Source organism: Microtus pennsylvanicus, chromosome 3, assembly GCF_037038515.1.
Source record: "Microtus pennsylvanicus isolate mMicPen1 chromosome 3, mMicPen1.hap1, whole genome shotgun sequence".
Lineage (NCBI taxonomy): Eukaryota > Metazoa > Chordata > Mammalia > Rodentia > Cricetidae > Microtus > Microtus pennsylvanicus.
The window spans coordinates 27233514-27253884 of NC_134581.1; the positions used below are offsets into that span (position 1 = coordinate 27233514).

Sequence of the window (20371 nt, forward strand, 5' to 3'; positions counted from 1 at the left end):
CATAATAATTCTTAAGTTGGAATAAGCTCAATGAATACTTGGGTAGGAAAACAGTACAAATCAGCTTTTACAAAACTCTTGTTTATATGGATATGTCTGTCAATCTGTATATGGCAAAACTTGACAGGGCTCTTACTTCATTAACTTACTTATCCTTGAAACAAAGGTCATTCTTAATAAAGAACTACTGTTGGTTTGCATAAACAAACATAGGGTAGAACGCAAGCAGTATGTTACTAGATGTATAACACCTCAAGTACTAAAACTTCAAAAGTGATAAAATAAAGTTTAGAGTATTATTTTAATATTTTTCTTTCTTCTTTTTAATTTTTATTTATGTGTATGTGCCATGTGTATGTGGGTGCCCACAGAGGCTGGATGGTATCAGATGTCTGGGAGCTGGAATTCTGAGGCACCTAATTTGAGTGCTGGGAACCAATTTCTGTTCCTTTGTAAGAATAAGTATTCTTACCCACTGAGTGGTGTCTCTAGTCTCTCCTTTTCTTTCTTGCATGCTTATGTACCCATTCCCCACCCCATGAGACAAGGTTTTACTATGTCACCCAGACTGGCCTTGAACTCTCCCAATGGTATGGGATTACATTAATGCACCACCACTCCTGGCTTCATTACCTCTTCTAGAAGACAGGGTGCTGAAGTAACAGAGGAAAAAGCATTTTATAAACAAAGGTAAACATAAATGGGGGCTAAGTGGTAACATAGACGGAATATCTATTTCACTGCCTAATATTTATTTAAAAAAAAAATCAAGGGAAGTTTTAATGAAAATTTTAACATATTTGTCCTCTTTTCCTAGTTTCTTTTCTGATTTTTAAGAAAGTTAAAGGGAAAAATCATGAGTAAAGCCAATACAACATAATTCTTTTAAGTGTGAAAAATTATAAAGTTAATTTTTATATCTCCAAAGTAGCTAAGTATTATAATTGTAAAAAGTAGTCCTATTTCAAAGTTTTAAAAAGTCAGAAGATCTAGTGATAATTTGTTAAATCATTTTTCTCAGCTTAAATAATGGTTGTACTCAGGGCTGGAGAGATGACTCAGCAGTTAAGAGCACTGGCTGCTCTTCCAGAGAACCTGGGTTAAATTCCCAGCACCCACATGGCAGGTCACAACTGCCTGTAACTCCAGTTTCAGGGGATCCAACACCTTCACACAGACATTCATGCAGGCAAAACATGAATGCAAATGAAGTTAAAGTGAAAAAACTATAAAAAATATGGTTGTACTCACTGACATGGTGGTACTGCGTATGGAGGCAAGCCTGGACTACACACGGAACTCAATCATAAGTGGTGATTTTAAAGCAATATATTAGTTTTAAAGATCTAAACTAACTGGATATGGTGGCAAATAACTAACTGTAACTTCAGTATTTAAGAGGCTGAGCAGAAGGATCACTGAGAGTTCAAGACTAGTCAGCGTTATATAAAGTATTAGGCTAGCCAAAGTTATATCCCAAGATTCAGTATCAAACAACAGTAAAACCCAAACTCACAGCAGCCCCAGATGAGGAGTCAGGATGATCACTTAGCTGACTTGGTGAGCTGGAGACCATCCTAAATTACATGAGACCCAATCTCAAAACCCCCCAAACCAAAATAAATAATGCCAATTAACAAAACAAGAAGAGAACTCAAGGGCTGATGAGATGACTTAGTGTATAAAACACTTGCCATGCAAGTCCAACAACCAGACCCCAGCACATATATATAAATTAGGACTATGGGGTAACCTGCCTGTAATCCTGGCAGGCACTCAGAGATGACTGAGGTAAACTGGCTAGATAGACGAGCCAAATCAGCAAGATCTGCCTTCAACAAGAGACCTCAAATAAAATGTAGAGTGATGAAGGTAGACACCTGTTGTTAACCTCTTGCCTCTATATGTATTCATTCATATATATGTATGCTCACAAATATGTAAACACCCCCCCCCTCTCTCTCACACACACACAATTTGAAAAACAGAAGTTCTGGGGCTGGAGAGATGGCTCAGTGGTTAAGAGCATCGCCTGCTCTTCCAAAGGTCCTGAGTTCAATTCCCAGCAACCACATGGTGGCTCACAACCATCTGTAATGAGGTCTGGTGCCCTCTTCTGGCCTGTAGACATACACACAGATAGAATATTGTATACATAATAAATAAATAAATATTAAAAAGAAAGAAAAAAGAAAAACAGAAGTTCTGGAGAGACAGTGTTGTGGTTAAAAGCATACACTGCTCTGAGAACCAGGCTTTCTTGTTTTACTGCATTGACCTTGGGTAGATTACAACCACCTAAAACTCCAGCTCCAGGGAACCAATGCCCTTTTCGGAATTAAACAGGCACCTGCATGCACTCATGGTCACATATCCCACCCCTTTATATATACATAATTAACAATAATATTTGGGTTGGTAAGATGACTTAGTGTGTTAGAGGCACCAGCTGGTAAGCCTGACAAACTGAGTTGGATCTCTAGGACTCTCACAGTGGGAAAGAACTGACTCCCAAAGTTTTCCTTTAATTTCCACACAGGATACATGACAAGCATGTGTGCACACATTTGTAAAATAATAAATGTAAAAAGGGGAGGCAGGAAGACAAGGACGAGACAGCAGAACAGTAAGGGAAGACTTAGAAACAGTCATTTCTGGCCCTCTTACCTGGGAACCCAGCTGGCAGCCTCAGCTATGTGTGTCTGAGTGACCATTGCTGGTGCAGGGGGATATGGACTCCCAATCAGAACACTTCCTGAATTGGTAATTCTCTGTGGTGTGCTTATAATCTGTAGAATTGGTAACAAGAAAGTAAAATTAAGTATTCATACCTTTAAACCCAGCATTAGGGAGGCAGAGGCAGGCGGACCTTTGTGAGCTTGAGGCTAGCCTGGTCTACATAGTGAGCTCCAAGACAGCCAGGGCTACAAAATGAGACCTTATCTCAAACAAGTTTAAGTATTTTTAAACAAAAATGTTTAAATTATTACTTTAAAAAGTGAAAGGGGTTGCTGGAGATGGTTCAAGCAGTTAAGAGCACTGGCTGCTCTTACAAAGGACTTGGGTTTGATTTCCAGCACCCACATGACAGCTTATAATTGTCCATTATTCCAGTTCCAGGGGACCCAATGCCTTCTTCTGGCCTCTACAAACATCAGACACACACACGGTACATAGACACATTTCAGATAAAAGATAGACAGACAGACAGACAGACAGACAGACAGACAGACAGACAGACAGACAGACAGGGTGTTGCTGGCTAGCACACAGTGCTGTCTCAACAATCATCTAAACTATTAGTAGTATCTTTGATTTATTTAGACCCTAGCATTCTTAAAACATCAGTATCCTGATTCCTGGCATGATCTCACAAATGTGGACAACAGTAGGTGAACAACAATTTGGAAGGATCAAACTGGCAACTAACAATGTCTTACCATCAGAAAAATAAAAAGCTTTTGTCCTAAGTGGTAAGCCTATAATCCTAGTACTTTGGGAGCTGGAGAGATGGCTCCTTGGTTATCTGCAAAGGATAACCAGGCTACAATCCACAGCCCCACAGAAACCGAGTAACAAGGAGGACCCTAAGATGGACACATGGGTCACCCTGGGAAAAGGAAATAGATGAGATCTCCTGGGCAAACCGGAGGTGGAGATGAGTAGAGGGGAGATGGTGGGGAGTGGGGAACATGAGGGATTGGAATGGTTGAGTTGGGGGAGAGACAGAGAAGGTGAGTAATGAAAGATGTACCTTGATAGAGGGGGCCATCTTGGGGTAAAGGAGAAACCTAGTGCAGGCAAACTCCCAGAAATTTTAAAAAATGAACCTGCTAAGACTTGTAGCAATAGTAGAGAGGGTGCCTAAACTGGCCTTCTTAATTGTTATCATGGAATCTTCATTAAGTAACTGGCAGAAGCAGATGCAGAGACCCACAGCCAAGCACTGGGTCGAGCTCCGGGAGCTCAGCTGAAGCGAATAAGGGATCATATGAGCAAAGAGTGGTGGGGGACGGGGGATGAGGGGGAGACACACAAGATCAAGATGGGGAAACCAGAGACAGTTGACCCTGACAATCGTGGGAGCTCATGGACTCTAGGGCAACAGTTGGGAACCTGCCTGAGACTGACCTAGGCCTTCTGTATCTGGATGACAGTTGTGTGGGTTGGTCTATTTGTAGGGCCCCTGATAGTGGGACAAGGACCTGTATGATACTGGTTCATGATCTGGCTTTTTGGAACCTATTCTTCTATGGTGGGATGCCTTGTTCTGCCTTTAAGCAGGGGGGAGGAGCTTGGTCCTGCCTCAATTTGATATGCCAGGCTTTGTTGACTCCCAAGGGAGGCCCTATCCTTTCTGAATGGAGACAGAGGAAGAAAAGTAGACAGGGATGGCAGTGTAGAAGGAAGATCAGGGGAGGGAACAGAAAGAGAGGAGGGAAGGGAAACTCTGGTTGGAATGTAAAATAAATTAAACATTTTAATAAAAAAAAAGAGTGCTTGCTGTGTGACTCTAAGGACTGGAGTTCGATTCCCACCAAAACAACATCACAACCTGGAGCCCAGCTCTGAGGGAGTAAGGGAATAGAAAGACTGTCAGGATTTACTAGCTTCCAGTCCAGCCCAAAACACGCAAGTTCAGGGAGAGATCTCTGTCTCCTATGAATACACAAAAGAATGAAGGAAGACAACTAATGCATGTTTCTGGCCTTCAAGTGCACGTGTGTAACACATACACAAACCTTTAATCCTAGCACTTGGGAGGAAGAGGTAGGATGGTCTTAGAAAGTTTGAGGCCAACAACGGCTTCCAAATGAGACACTGTCTTAAAAGCAAAATAACCAAAACACCCAACCACTACCCCAGAGAAAAGGGGAAACAAAAACTTTATTTGAAATTAAATGCAGAAACTATAATAAAACCTGATTTATGTGACCCAGGACAGCAGTGAGTCTGAACCCAACATACATCCCAAACCACTAAACAATCGGATTGTTCCAGGATGTATGAATTAAGTTCCCTAAAAAAGCCACACCTACATTCTGTAGGTGGACTTGGACTTCAGAATCTCAGGATAGAAGAGAGTTAGAATTCGCAGACAGAGAGCCAAACGATATTGACTCTTCAGTCTCCAAAGGTCACTTATCATCAACCTCTGTATCTGGCTAAACATCCCCTTTTGAAATCTATCAACTTAACAGTCCACTGGCTTTCATTAAGCCAAAAGCTAAGCATATCATCAAATAGCATCTGAGACCTTCAGTTTTTCAAGTTCTGTTGTAATCTGCATACCTGATGGCCCCAGGAATGAATGGATTGACTGATGACTATCTTCATTCTGTGACTACAAAACTCCATGTAATCACATCCACAGGGAACATGTCACCTAGAACAACTTAAATCTGTGCTCTCAGACCATGGGTCACTCTTATTTGTCTCAAAATAAAATCTATTTCCTTTAGAGTGAGAGTTATGATTTAATGGACGAATGTAATTCTATTTTCATTTTTCCCTCTCTCAACTTTACCCCACATTATTAAATAAAGTAATCTGGCCAAGCATGGTGGCACATGCCAATCACTCCAGCACTTGGGAGGTAGATACAAGTGGATTACTATAAATTCAAGATCAGCCTGGTCTATCTACATAACAAGTCAAATCTATTCTAGGTGTCACAGTGAAACCCTTAACAAAAAACAAATACACACATACATACATACATACATAAAATGGGGCTGGAATGTAGCTCAATTTAGGTAGAGTGCTTGCCTAGTAAGCATAAAGTTCTGGGTTTGATCCCTATGCATCCCCAGGACCATATAAGCTGGATGTGATGGTCCATGCTTGTAATCTTCGCATTTTGAAGGATGTAAGCTTGGAAACATCCTAGACCACAAGAGACCATCTTAAAATACATAAAACTTGTACCATATGGATTTTAAATATTCAGTTATAGATAATTATTCAATTATAAATAATGTTAGCCATTTCTGCACAATGATCTTGGCCTTAATTTCTTTTCCCTAAGAGTCTCACATAGCCCCAGCTGGTCTTGCACTCACCACATAGCTGGAGATAACCTTCAACTCCTGACCTTCCTGCTACCTACCAAGTGCTGGTGAGCTACTTACTGTTCACCTCTGTCTGCCCTAAATTCCTTCAACTATTAAAGTAAAACGTTGGAATGTATTAATTTAGTGTCTCAACAGCATGCACTAACCCCAAAACTAAGAGTGTCAGCAGATAGTATCTGAAACCTACAGTAGAATTCTCCCTGCTAGATGATGTCCCCATCAATGTATCTGGTGATATAAAAGTTCATGGAACTTTGATGAACTACATGTTATTCAGGTGGCAGTATAATTCATGTTCTTGCACCATTGTCACTCACTGTTATCTATCCTCAAAATAATTTTTCATTTCCTTTCAGGTGACAGCTGTGTTATCTGTCAAAATGTGTAACTAAAACTGCTTTTTAGGGCTTATTGTTTTCACCAGTAATAGAACTTTCTCCCCCCTATAGCTTTCTGTAGAGAGTGAGAGTGTGAACTCTCGTCTCGAAAATACCAAGTGAGCACTACCACCATCTGCCTTTTTCTTTTTAAATCTCTGTGTTGGTTTTAATGAGTTGTCTACCACGACCTTGGGCATTTGAATATTTGGTGTTCCTGAGAGGGAGGTTTAGGAAACATGGCCGCGCTGGAAGAAGTAAGCTAGTAGGAGTGGGTTTTGAGAATTCAAAGATTCGAGCCACTCCAGTTCATTCTTGGATTCATGCTTGTGGTTCAAGATGTGAGCTCTCAGCTTGCTACTCCAGATGCTAGTACTTCTCCACCATGATGGACTCTTGTCCCTGTATAACCATAACTCCAAATAAACTTTCTCTATAAACTGCCTTGCTCATTTTTTTTTAAATCACAACAATAGAAACATAACCAATACAACTAAAAAAAAAATTAGGGGCCAGCCTAGTCTACAAAATGAGTTCCAGGATAGTCAGGGCTACACAGAAAAACCCTTTCTCAAAAAACAAAAAAATTAATGTGTGGTGCATATGTGTAGGTCAGAAGACAACTTGTTGAAATCACTTCTTTCCTCCTACTAAGTGGGTTCCAGGCATTAAATTCAGGCCATCAGGTTTGGGAACAGATGCTAAGCCATTTCATGAGACTGTGAAAGCATTGATTGATTGATTGATTGATTGACTGATTGATTTGGAAAAGGTTTGGAAGCCGGGTGTGGTGGTGCACACCTACAGACTCCGCTCTAAGGAGGCAGTGTCAGGAGTCCTCTACTTATTTAAAGCCAACATTTGTGTATGTAGCAATTTTCTAACCAGCCACAGCTACAGTGAGAACCTGTCTCAAAAAAGAATGCTCCAATGAGTGGGAGTTAATGGAAGAAGACTGGTGCCTCTTTGGATAATGGATGCAACAGCTACTGAGCATTAAGAATTCTACTTTAGTAACAACTTCAAAACTTCCATACTAGTAACACTTTGGTGAAGACTCAAGAGAAAAAAAAAATCTGTATAAACTGACTATATAGAAACGATTCCATTTATACTGTCTTCTGAAAGCTGGACTGCTTATCTGCATTTGTCTTCATGTTCATACTCCACATCGTTCTGCAGGGTCTATGCAATGCCAAAGGACACTCACAGAAAAGCTGCAAGTGATTGCTCAAGTTTGTAATTCCAACCCTTGAAAGACAGAGACACAGATCTCTGAAGTTGAGGCCAGCTGGTCTACAGACTGAGTTCTAGGTCAGTTAGGGCAATACAATGAGACCCCATCTCACAAAACAAAAAACACTAACACAAAGGACACAGTTCTCACTTAATTATATCATACACCAACATGTTTCTAGGAAGGGTATTATAAGGTACCATAAAAAACAGTCACCAACCATTCAGGCTGTACAAAAACACAAAACAACTAGCAAACATTCAGAAGTACCAACGGCCTTTAAAATGGTTAACTTAGAAACCAATATGGATTAAGCAATGGCCTTCAACAGAAGAAAAACTGCAGGCTTTACAACATCTGGTACAGGAGCAACTAGATGTTCACTGTATTTAAGAATCAACCAGCCCTTAATTTCTCTTGCATTTGTTGTTAAAAAGAAATCTTGTTCTTTATATAATCAAACACCACAACCTGCAGAAAGTCACCCAAAGGGTACTCAAAGGAATGAAATTTGGCAGGTGGATGTGTTCTACTTTGCAGAATTTGGAAAATTAAAATATGTACACCACATCATTGAAACTTATTCAGATTTTCATTGGGCAACTGCTTTGAGTTTGTAAAAGAATGATTTGGTAATCACACATTTACTAGAAGTTATGGCCATCATAGGTATAGCTGCACAAATAAAGACAGACAGTGGTCCAGCATATGTCTCAAAGAAAATAAAAGGTTTTTGCTTATTATAATATAAAGCATGTTACAGTTATACCAAACAATCCTACAGGTCAGGCAGTTATAATGAAAGTCAGGAGATGTGCTGTTAGGGAAGAGGTTTTGCTCTTGTTCCCACAGGGAAAGAAAAGCTTTAAAAACCATAATAATAAAGATTCAGCTTTAAAAAGAAAATCCTCTTGAGAAAGAGAAATGACAGCTCAGCCATAGAGGTGACAATCCTACAGGTGGTAAGGAAATAGTGTAAAGGTTGAGGCTAGTGTGGAACTCTTTTGTACAGCAATACAAGGTGAAATACTACTAGCTGTCCTGTCCTGGAACTAACTTTGTAGACCAGGCTAGCCTTGAACTCACAGAGATGTAGCTGACTCTGCCTCCCAAGCACTGGGGTTAAAGGCGTGTGCCACCATGGTCCAGCTGAGTCAAAGCATATTTTATATCCCTGAACAATAAAATTTTAAAATTCCAAATTTAAGTGACTTGAAAAACGAACCTCTAGGTCGACAAGGAGGCCATGTTGGGTAAAGGTTGCTTGCCACCAAACCTAAGAACCCACATGGTAGAAGGAGAGAAGTGACTTCGTGAATTCTCTGATCTCCAAATATACACACTGACTCACATGGACAGATATGTATACATATGAAAATAAGGGCAAACGTACTTCTAACATTCAGCTAAGAGAAGGAAAAGGCATTTTAAATCTTAGAATCAGCTGTTTCTCAGACCTTAACCTCAAATATCTTTAATTTAATCCTGCCTGTCATTTCTAGAACAACTGATTAGTTAGACTAGGAAAATCAATAGTAACTAAACACTCTTACAAAGAAGACTGGTTGCCTTAAAAAACATATCTAAAGTACTACTGCCATCTACAGTTAAAAAAGCGGAGAGCATATTTATTCTGAAAAAGAACGTTCACAATTAAGTATTATATTCTATTAAAATGACTTTTTTGCTTTCACTAAGCATGTGGTTTCTTTTTCTTTCTTGTTGGTTTGTTTGTTTGTTTTTAGAGACAGGGTTTCTCTGCATAGCTTGGAGTTTGTTCTGGAACTCACTTTGTAGACCAGGCTGACCTCAAATTCAGAGATCCGCCTGCCACTACCTCCCAAGTGCTGGAATTAAAGGAGTGTGTCACCATCGCCCAACAAGTTTGTAGCTTCTATTCCTCTCAAGTAAGGCAGCTATGAGGTCATCATAATATACACATGAATGTTCTTAAGATATATATCATTTATATGTTAAACTGTGAGGAAAGGTCAAGTCTCCTAACTAAGGCAAGTTAGTTAAAACTGCTAAGTTAGTTTCCCAGGTTTGAAGGATGGTTAGCAGTTACTTGATGCTCTTTTAGAAGACCAGAATTAGGTTCTCAACACCTATGTGAGCATCTGTAACTTCAGCTCCAGGGGTCCAACGACCTCTTCTGGCCTCCACCGGTACCCCCCACATGTAGGGCACACATTCACACAGACACATATATACACAAAGACAAATAAAAATATAAATTAATTTTCACAACCAATGAAAATTCTTTCCCCAGTCCTGTGTGTGTGTGTGTGTGTGTGTGTGTGTGTGTGTGTGTGTGTGTGTGTGTGTGAGAGAGAGGGGGGGGGGCATATGTATTTGTCAGCAAGTTAACGGCACGTGCCTCTACCTTCTAGGCAGGCTTGACAGTCCCATCTGAAATCTCTACCTTCAGTTAAGCTTCAGCTTCCAAGAGATCAAAACAGAAGGGCAGAAACTAGCTCCCCGCCCCCCTCCTGGCTTTTTAAGACAGGGTTTCTCTGAAGCTTTGGAGCTTCTAAACTGCCCAGTTTAGAAACTAGCTTTTAATTAGCTGATGAATCTGCCAGGTGGTAATGGTACATACACGCCTTTAATTCCAGCACTTGGGAGACAGAGGCAGGAGAATCTCTATGAGTTCTAGGCCAGCCTGGTCTATAGAACGAGTTCCAGGACTGGCTCCATAAAACATGAGAAACCCTGTCTCAAAAAATCAAAGGAAAAAAAAAAAAAACGAAGAAGAAGCTGATGAACCTGGGAAGCATAGAGGGAAGAGAAACTATAATCAAGATTTATTGCACGAGCAAGGAACTCAGGACCGCGAGGGGTGCACCCACACACTGAGACAATGGGGATGTTCTATCAGGAACTCACCAAGGCCAGCTGGCCTGGGTCTGAAAAAGCATGGGATAAAACCAGACTCGCTGAACATAGAGGACAATGAGGACTACTGAGAGCTCAAGAACAATGGCAATGGGTTTTTTATCCTACTGCACGTACTGGCTTTGTGGGAGCCTAGGCAGTTTGGATGCTCACCTTACTAGACCTGGATGGAGGTGGGTGGTCCTTGGACTTCCCACAGGGCAGGGAACCCTGATTGCTCTTTGGGCTGACGAGGGAGGGGGACTTGATGGGGGAGGGGGAGGGAAATGGGAGGCAGTGGCGGGGAGGAGGCAGAAATCTTAAAGAAAGAAAGAAAGAAAGAAAGAAAGAAAGAAAGAAAGAAAGAAAGAAAGAAAGGAAAGATAGATTAAAAAAGAATCAAGATTTATTATGTAAAGGAAAAAACTATTTTCAATAAAAGGAAAAAAATTAAAAGGTAAAAAAAGAAAATGATAAGTAATAATCTAGTCAAAAATTCTCTAACCAAAAAAAAACTTTTAAAAAATACTGAATGAGGAACAGAGGTGAAAAACAGTTGTTTTTAATTTTAGGTTTCTTCCCCCACCCCAGTTCTGGGGACTAAATCCAGGACTAGCGCATTTGAAGTAAGTATTCTATCACTGTTCTATACCCCTAAACAATGCTTAAAAGTGACAAGAAGAGCTGGCAAATGGCTGTGGTTCAGCAGGTTAAGGAACTTGCTGCCAAGCCTGATGACCAGAATTCAATCCCTAGAACCCACATGGTAGAAGGCTAAAACTGACTCCTGCAAAGTACTCTCACCTCTACATATGCATGTGAGTGTGCGCACACACACACACACTCACACAAACTCACACACACAAATAAGCAAATAGATGCAAAAAAAAGACAATAACCAACCAGGTATTTGGAACATGTCATTAATCCCAAGTGAATCTGTTAAGTTTGAGGGAAGTCTAGTCTAGAGATGAAGACTACATAATAAGACCGTGTCTCAAAAAATAAAATTTGTGGGCTGGAGAGATGGCTCAGTGGTTAAGAGCATTGCCTGCTCTTCCAAAGGTCCTGAGTTCAATTCCCAGCAACCACATGGTGGCTCACAACCATCTGTAATAAGGTCTGGTGTCCTCTTCTGGCCTTTGGCATACACACAGATAGACTATTGTATACATAATAAATAATAAATAAATATAAAAAAATAAAATAAAATTTGTGTATTTATTTCATTTCCTTATTTAATGTATATGGGCGTTTTACTTGCATATATGGCTGTGTACCACTTGTATTCCAAGTGCCCATGGAAGCTGGCTTGAGCCTACAGCAAGGCAGAATTTATCTAGGCAGGGAAAACTAAACTGAATGCAGGGATAGAGATGGCAGAATCAGGGAGACGTCATGGAGCTGCTGCTGGAGATAGCTGCACTGAAACTTTGCTGGTAGGCAACGACCACGAGGTGATACACAGATTACTAGAAATGGGTTAAATTAAGATATAAGGGTTAGCCAATACAAATCTAGAGCTAATGGGCCAAACAGTGTTTTAAATAATAGAGTTTCTGTGTGATTATTTCGGGGCTGAGCAGCCAGGAACTAACAAGCTGGCTCCTTGCAACACCCCACTGTTAATACCTGGCATCCACCTTTAAAAGCCCCTCCCCTGGGAGTTGCGTTGGTCCGGACTCCACCTACGGGAAGACTGCCAAGTGCTGACCCCTCCCAGGGACCACTCCCACAGGCTATTTAGGCTGAGACCCAAAAGAGGAGCACCGTTGTCTCAGGTTTTGCTCCCATCCTCCAGGGAGCACTGCATTAAACATGGGCATCTTAAGTCGGTCTAATTTGGTCTGGTTGGAATTATTTGCGTCAGCGGAGAAGCGCCTCTTAAGAAATATACCTAACACCCACCTACCGTTTCCCTGGTAACGCTACCAAGGAAATCTCTCATACAAAAAAGTAGCAATATCAAGGCCCATTACAGGAAAACTCTGACTTTTTGGTCAAAACAAAACAACAACAAAAAACTAGAATCTGATTTCTATTTCACTCCAGATGAAAAATAAAATTCTGCCCAAATCATTACATACTGTTGTCCTCAATCTTAAGCGTTAACTATGGTCTAGAGAGACGGATCCACTGCTCTGTCAGAGGACCCAGATTTAAATCCCAACACCCACATGGCAGCTCACAACTGTCTGTAACTCTAGTTCTAGTGGATCTAATTACTGCTTCTTGCCTCTATGGGTACTGTACACATAGGTAGTACACAGACATACATGCAGGCAAAACACCTATACACATAAAAAAGATAACATAATTTAAAAAACAGCATTAATCCAACTGGACTTGCCAGTCATCTGGCTAGGAGACCATTCCTTAGAAAAGCTGATTAACCTGAAGATATATGCTAAGAACATGAAAGAATAATTATTTTCTTTCCTTTTTTCTTCTCCTTTTTCTGTTTTGTTTTTGTTTTTTTGTTTTTTGTTTTTCAAGACACTGGCTGTCCTGGAACCCACTTTATAAACCAGGTTGGCAGGGGCTAGAGAGGTGGCTCAGAGGTTAAGAACACTGGCTGCTCTTCCAAAGGTCCTGAGTTCAGTTCCCACCAACCATGTGGTGGCTCACAACTATTTATAATGAGATCTGGTGCCCTCTTCTGGTGTGCATGCAAACATGCAGGCAAAACACTGTACACATAATAAGTCTTTAGAAAAATATATAAAAAGTAAATCAGACTGGCATCAAATTCACAGAGATCCATTTGCATCTACTTCCTGAGTGCTGGAATTAAAGATATGTGCCACTATTATATTTTTTTGGGGGGGGGGGTCTTGAGACAAGGTTTCTCTATGTAGCTTTGGAGCCTGTCCTAGCACTTGCTCTGTGGACCAGGCTGGCCTTGAACTCGCAGAGATCTGTCTGCTTCTACCTCCTAAGTGATGGGATTAAAGGTGCCACCACTGCCCGGCTGATTTTTTGTGTATTTTCTATAAATGGGTATTCTGCCTGCATGTATGCTTATGTACCACTTACATGCCTGCTGGCACAGAAGACAGAAGAGAGTACTGTAGCTCCCAAGAGCAGCCATTCTCTTAACTGTTCTCCACTCCCTTACAATAGGCTTTTCAGATGGTTTCTGTGGCTTCAAATGCACTAAAATCCTCCTGCCTCAACTTCCTGAGTGCGGGGTTTATATGTACAAACCACCAAACCAGGCAAGAGTAATTTAATATAACTGTGATTATAAACAAGATTTTCTGAGAGTGATAGCAGAATGAATGAATGCCTTTAGAGAAACACACACATAATTATTTTTCATCCATTATTTTTAGAGTTAAGAATTAAAAATGGCATATTGTTGTTTCCCCAGCTACTTATCCCCCACCCTCTCTATCTGTTCTCTCTCCTTCTTTGCTCCCTCCAGACAGAGTTGCAGTTCCCAGGATTACTTGTTGTTTTGTTTTTGTTTGGTTGGTTGGTTTTTTTTTTTTTTTTTTTTTTGGCTTTTTGAGACAGGGTTTCTCTGTAGCTTTGGAGCCAGTCCTAGAACTAACTCTTGTAGGCCAGGCTGGCCTCGAAATCACTGAGATCCTCCTGTCTCTGCCTCACAAGTACTGGAATTAAAAGCATGCGCCACCACTGCCTGGTTTCCCTAGATTACTTGGAACTCACTATGTGAACAGGTTATCCTGGAAATTGTGATAATCTTCCTACGTAGCCTCCCAATGCAAGTTCAAGCATGAGCTGATCTACAATAACCTTTAAATGGAAAAAAAATCTATTTGAAATCTATAGCTCTAGCTATAAATTCAACTTAATTTTAGTGGTGCACACCTATAAATTCAGTTAATCATTCAATTTATATGCAAACACATGGTTTTCACAAAGGTTATTTTATAAGAAAAAGAAAACAGAAGACAGACAAAATACAACAGATTTCAAGTTAATTCAACAATAAAAGAGAGGCCTTATAAAGAGAGAAAATCTTTAATATAACACATTCAGAACCCACAGAGTGAAATATGTTAAACTTAAAAATTAAGAGCACAGCCGGGCGGTGGTGGCGCACGCCTTTAATCCCAGCACTCGGGAGGCAGAGGCAGGCGGATCTCTGTGAGTTCGAGGCCAGCCTGGTCTACAAGAGCTAGTTCCAGGATAGGAACCAAAAGCTACAGAGAAACCCTGTCTCGAAAAATCAAAAAAAAAAAAGAAAAAAATTAAGAGCACAAAAACTTTTATTAATATTTAATCAATTACAATCAGATAAAAATAAAACTTTTATTTAAAGTAAATGAGATAACTAAAGTATTTTGTCAAATATCTTCAGCATAATAATACTATAAACTGGTCTTGCCTAAGTGAAGTGTCAAATACAAGATTCGATAGTTTTCTTACCATTTGGGGTCCAACATTCACATTTATTGGCCCTAAGGTTTTCGGTAAAATTTTTGTTGGTGAGTGAGTGCTGGAAACTGGAAATGCAACAAGTGAAATGTTACCTGAAAAGAGAGCAAAATAGGAAGTCAGTGTTCTGCAATATCAAGTTGACACCAATGGTCCTATCCCATGCTGCTAATTTACACTTAGAGACATATTGTACCTGTGGGATAGTGGTGCACACTTTTAATCCCAGCACTTGGTGGGGGAAGGCAGGTGGATTTGAGTTCTAGGACAGCCAGGGATACAGAGAAACCCTGCTTTGAAAAACCAAAGAAACAAAACAAACTACAACAAAACTGAGAAGTCTTAACTGAAAATACATATTGACCTCTTTGTTGAAGTTAGTATAATCAGTTCTGTTAAACACTCTTATTTGTATTTTACAGGAAGTTTATAAAACAGTTTGCGTACTTAACAACTACAAGTTGCATCACTATGAAATGAGTGTCTTATCCAGGTACATATGATGTGTCTTGTGATGCTACTATTGTACCAGAAACATTTTCTTTTGTTACTTGCTTTTTAAACTTAGCCACATTAAAAAAAAATCTGATTGGGCAGTAGTGGTGCACACCTTTAAACCCAGCACTTGGGAAGCAGAGGCAGGTAGATCTTCAGGTTTGAGGCTAGCCTGGTCTACATAGTGAGTACCAGACAGTCAGGGTTACAAAAGACCTTGTCTCAAAAAAAAAAAAAATTCAAGAGAATCTGTTTACAGCCAGTTTGCCTCAAATCTAAGGCAAGATTCTAAGTTTTGTATTTGTTTTCCAATGAAAAATTACAATACAGAAAACCAAACTGACCTTTATTATATATAGAATATAAAAATGTATGAAGTATAATGTGAACATAAAGTATTCAAATTTATAGTACATTCATAATAAAACCTATGATTTTATTAGCATACATTAATTATACACAATGATTTCCACTATGACATTTTCTCATATGCATATAATGTATTTGAGCATATTCCCTTGACCTTCATTACCCTCTCGTCTTTCTCCAACTCTAATTACTTATTATATTTCATGTATTTTTTTGTGATCCATTAAATTGAATTATAGTCGAGAGGCTATTTAAAGGAACACGGGCACCTTACCAGATTTATGCCATTTAAGAAACATCTCTCTCCTCCAATAACCATTAAGACCTATAGACCCTTGGGTGGAAGCTCATGAGTCCCTCTCCCATACTATGATGAGATGCTGATGGGCTCAATCAAGTGTAGGTTTTATACGGGTAATCACAGCCTTGTCACAACATTCTTTAATACTCTGCCCCAGCCTTTGGCTCTTAAGATTCTTTCTATCCCTTTTTCAACAATATTCCCTGAGTCTTGGAGGACGTGAGCCTGGTGCTCCATTTATCCATGAACATTAAACAGTTACTTGTTCTCAGCACTCTGAGAAACTGGGAGTGTCTGTAGTTACTGCCGCCTGCTTCAACGAGCAGCTTCTGTGACCAAAGATGAAGCAGCTGAGGCTCATGTTTTCAGAATGCCAAGTCGATAGATTTGGGGCCTTTTTGGTTAATGTTGAGATCCTAGCCTTTAACAGCTGAGCCATCTCTCTAGCCTTATTTGTGGCCTTTTTAATATTAAAGAAAAAATATCTACTATTGAGTTTGTTTGCTGTTGTTCTGAGATGCTTCGGTCAAAACAAAAGCATCACATATTCTAAGCCAGTGTTCAACTCCATCCCCACCCCAGCTACACAGTGATACAGAGTAGAAGCAGGAAGGTCAGCGTAGTGATTTCAAATGCAAACAAAACAAAACACACTTCTCCCCAAGGCCATCCTGGTCCACAGAGTGAACTCCATTCTCAGGACAGCCAAGGCTATACTGTGAGACTTTGTCTCAAAAAACTGAAACCAACAAAGAGCCTGATCACACTCCTTAATCTCTGTCTCTCACACACACACTTCTCAGTCCTCAGCAGACACATATGTATGGTTGTTTTTTGCCAGTCTGGGAACCATGTACATGTTTGGTGCCTGCAAACGCCAGCAGAGAGTGCCAGATCCCATGGAACTGGAGTTACTGACAGTTGTAAGCGATCACACGTGGGTGCTGGGAATCAAACCTGGGTGCTGAAAAGCAGCCACCTCTTTAAGCACTTAGCCACCTCTCTACTCCCCCAATTCTATGAATGATTTCTTTCGTGAGGATCTCATTAATGCTTAAGGTAATGGTGCTTTTATATATGAAGAAACTGAAATTCAATTAAGTTGCTGATTCCAAGGTCAAGTCTCAACTTTCAACTCCAGTTAACCTCTCAGTAGTATTTTACACGACTTGACTATACTCCTGTGAAACTATTTTTCATTGGGCATCTGAGTCACTCTGCTGCTTCCTCCTGAAGGAGCATCCTTCTATCAGTCTCGCTTTTCCACCAGTAGGCTCACAGAGGACAGTGGAGCAGTCAACACACAAGACTACTGTTTGAGCACGGCTAGAGACCATGATGATTTTATATCATCCTGGGCATTTCACATAATTGGGGCTCTGCAATGGGTGCTTTTTCTTGTGTTTCCTCTTTTCCTCTTCTCTTCTTTTTTTTTTTCCTATCCAGCTGGCTTGTTCTTGATGATTGGCTCTCCTCTCTGAACTTCAGTCTTCCAACCCCACTTGACAGGTGGATAAACTGATCTCAGCCTCATGCCTATAAATGCATGGAAGAGTCTGATGTTCCTCTGGATTAAACTGCTGAACTCAGATTCATGTCTTGCTTAATTTGTCAAAATGACACAATTTTGAGTCATCTGAGAAGAAAAATGTCAATTGAGAAAATGCCTCCCCTTAAGATTGGCCTGAAAATTCCAGCACTTGGGAGACTTAGGCAGCAGCTCTCTGTGAGTTTGAAGCCAGCCTGATCTACAAAGTGAGTTCCAGGACTGTTTCACAGAGAAACCCTGTATTAAAAAAAAAAACACAAAACAAAACAAAACAAAAAACTAAAAACCAAAAAAAATATTTAAAAAGAAAGAAAGATTGGCCTATAAACATGCCTCTAGAGCATGTTCAACAAATGTTGAAGGATCTAGCCCACTGGGGGACTGGGAAAGCAGACTAAGAAAGCCAAGGAGAACAAGCTAGTAAGCAGCATTCCTCCATGGACTCTGCTTCAGTTCCTGTCTCCAAGTTCCTGCCTTCAGCTCCTCCTACTTTATATTCCTTTCTCTGTCAAGCCATATACACTTCCTGTCTCCACCTCCCTAGTGCAAAAATTAAAGGCAAGGGACTCCCAAGTACTAGGATAAAAGGTGAGATCTACCACTCCCTGGCCTCAAGGGATTTAGCTCTGTATTCTGGTCTTCAGGCAATCTTTATTAAAACACAAACAAGCCGGGCGGTGGTGGAGCATGCCTTTAATCCCAGCACTCCTGAGGCAGAGGCAGGCGGATCTCTGTGAATTCGAGACCAGCCTGGTCTACAAGAGCTAGTTCCAGGACAGGCTCCAAAACCACAGAGAAACCCTGTCTAGAAAAAACCAAAAAAAAAAAAAAAAAAAAAAACACACACACACAAACAAAATATCACCATATAGGATGAAGTCATTTATAAAAGTAGGGCTATCCGAATAACAGCTGCTTATGTGACAGAAACATGGAAGGCAGGAAGACCTGAAAAGACAACTGACAGTAAAACTGATCAGCAAAACAATTTATTATAATTAAAGAAGAAATAAAGACTTTCCATGATAAAAAATAAACTAAAGGAATTTTCAACCACAAAATCAGGTCTAAAGAGGATACTGGAAGTACTTCAGGCTGAAGAGAAGGATAAACACAACTAAGAGGTCAAGAAAATTAATAACACCAGAGCCATTCGTCAACATAAATCTAAAACTCAACAAAATGGCAGGAATTAATATATATTTTAATAACTTTGAGTATCAATGGTCTCAGTTCCACAATAAAAAGACAGACTAGCAGACTAGAATAGAAAACAAGATTCATCTTTATATTACCTCTAATAAACACATCTTATCACCAAAGGTAGAGAGATACCTTAGGGTAAACAGATTGAAAAAGGTATTTAAAGGAAAATGGAATTAAGAAACAATCATGTATACCTTGTTCTGGTATCTGACAAAATAAACACTGAACCAAAATTAGTCGGAAGATAAATAGCTTACTTTGTGTTCAAGAGAACAATCCATCAAGAGGCTAAAGCAATGGCTTGGCAGTTAAGCACGCTGGCAGCTTTTCCAAAGGACCAAGGTTTGCTTCCTAGCATCCTCATAGTGGCTTATAACCATCTGCATATAATCCCAGTTCCAAAGGATCTGACACCATCTTCTGGCTTCTATGGGCACCAGGCACACAAGGCATACATGTAGGCAAAATACCCATACACACAAAAATTAAAATGTCACAGGGCCAAAAAGATTGTCCAGTGGATAAAAGCACTTCATCCAAGCCTGAAGACAGTGTTCACATGGTAGAAGAGAGAATCAATTCCTGAAAATTATAATCTAATCTCCACACATGCACCACGACACACACACATCTACACACTGACCACACACAAAGTAAGTCTATTTTTAAAAAGATATTAAAATTCTAAACATATATGAACCAAATTCAGGTGCAAGCAATTTCATAAAAGAAATACTTCTAGACCTAAAGCCACAGATTAATCCCAACACTGTAACAGTGGGTGATTTTAATATCCAACTCTCTAGAGTTAACTGGCATCATAAATCAAACAGACCTAACAGACATCTGCAAAATATTCTACCAATAAACTACAGAAACATGTTTTTCTCAACATCACATGGAATTTTATCCACAATTAATTACATATCAGGAGACAAAGCAAGCCTCAACAAATGTAAGAAAAATGGAATAACACCCTGTATTCTATGTGACTATAATGGAATAAAGCTAGATAAGTAGTAAAAGAAACTATAAACAGAATACTGAATGATGATGAGTGGATCAATGACCAATCAAGAAGGAATACATAGCAGCACAAGATCAAAGCAGACAAAATCCTGGCATAGATGGGGAGAAAGCACTGGCAGCTGATACCAGCTGGGGTAGGAGCACTCATTTTCCTTGCAGGTATTGCTACCAGTAGGGCAGCCCACGCTTTCATGGGTGGCTCCATACTTGTGTAGTACAGGTAGTACTAACTGGACAGAGCTGTATATTAAAATACAAGGATGTGATGTTTCTGAGGGTGATGTGTTAAGGAGACACACTTAGGAGAGGCTGGAGGAGGGAAATAAAGGTGGATGTGATCATAATACACTTATACATGGGTGAAATTCTTGAAGAATGAATTTCCTTTTTGTTGTTGTTGTTTATTTTTTGTTTTGTTTTGTTTTTCTCTAAGACAGGGTTTCTCTGTTT

General features: G+C 39.9%; 1 protein-coding gene across 19 annotated transcripts in view; it reads right to left on the reverse strand.

The window, feature by feature from the left end:
• Positions 1 to 20371, reverse strand: part of Tfdp2 (transcription factor Dp-2) — a 118813-nt gene that overhangs the window by 33068 nt on the left and 65374 nt on the right. For all 19 annotated transcript variants that reach the window (XM_075964962.1, XM_075964956.1, XM_075964957.1 and 16 more), the window contains 2 exons: positions 14964 to 15067; positions 2668 to 2789 (listed from right to left, as the gene is read on the reverse strand). In XM_075964962.1, the coding sequence (XP_075821077.1) occupies positions 2668 to 2789; positions 14964 to 14966 (125 nt within the window). In that variant the 5' untranslated portion in view covers positions 14967 to 15067. The remainder of the gene's footprint in view (positions 1 to 2667; positions 2790 to 14963; positions 15068 to 20371) is intronic.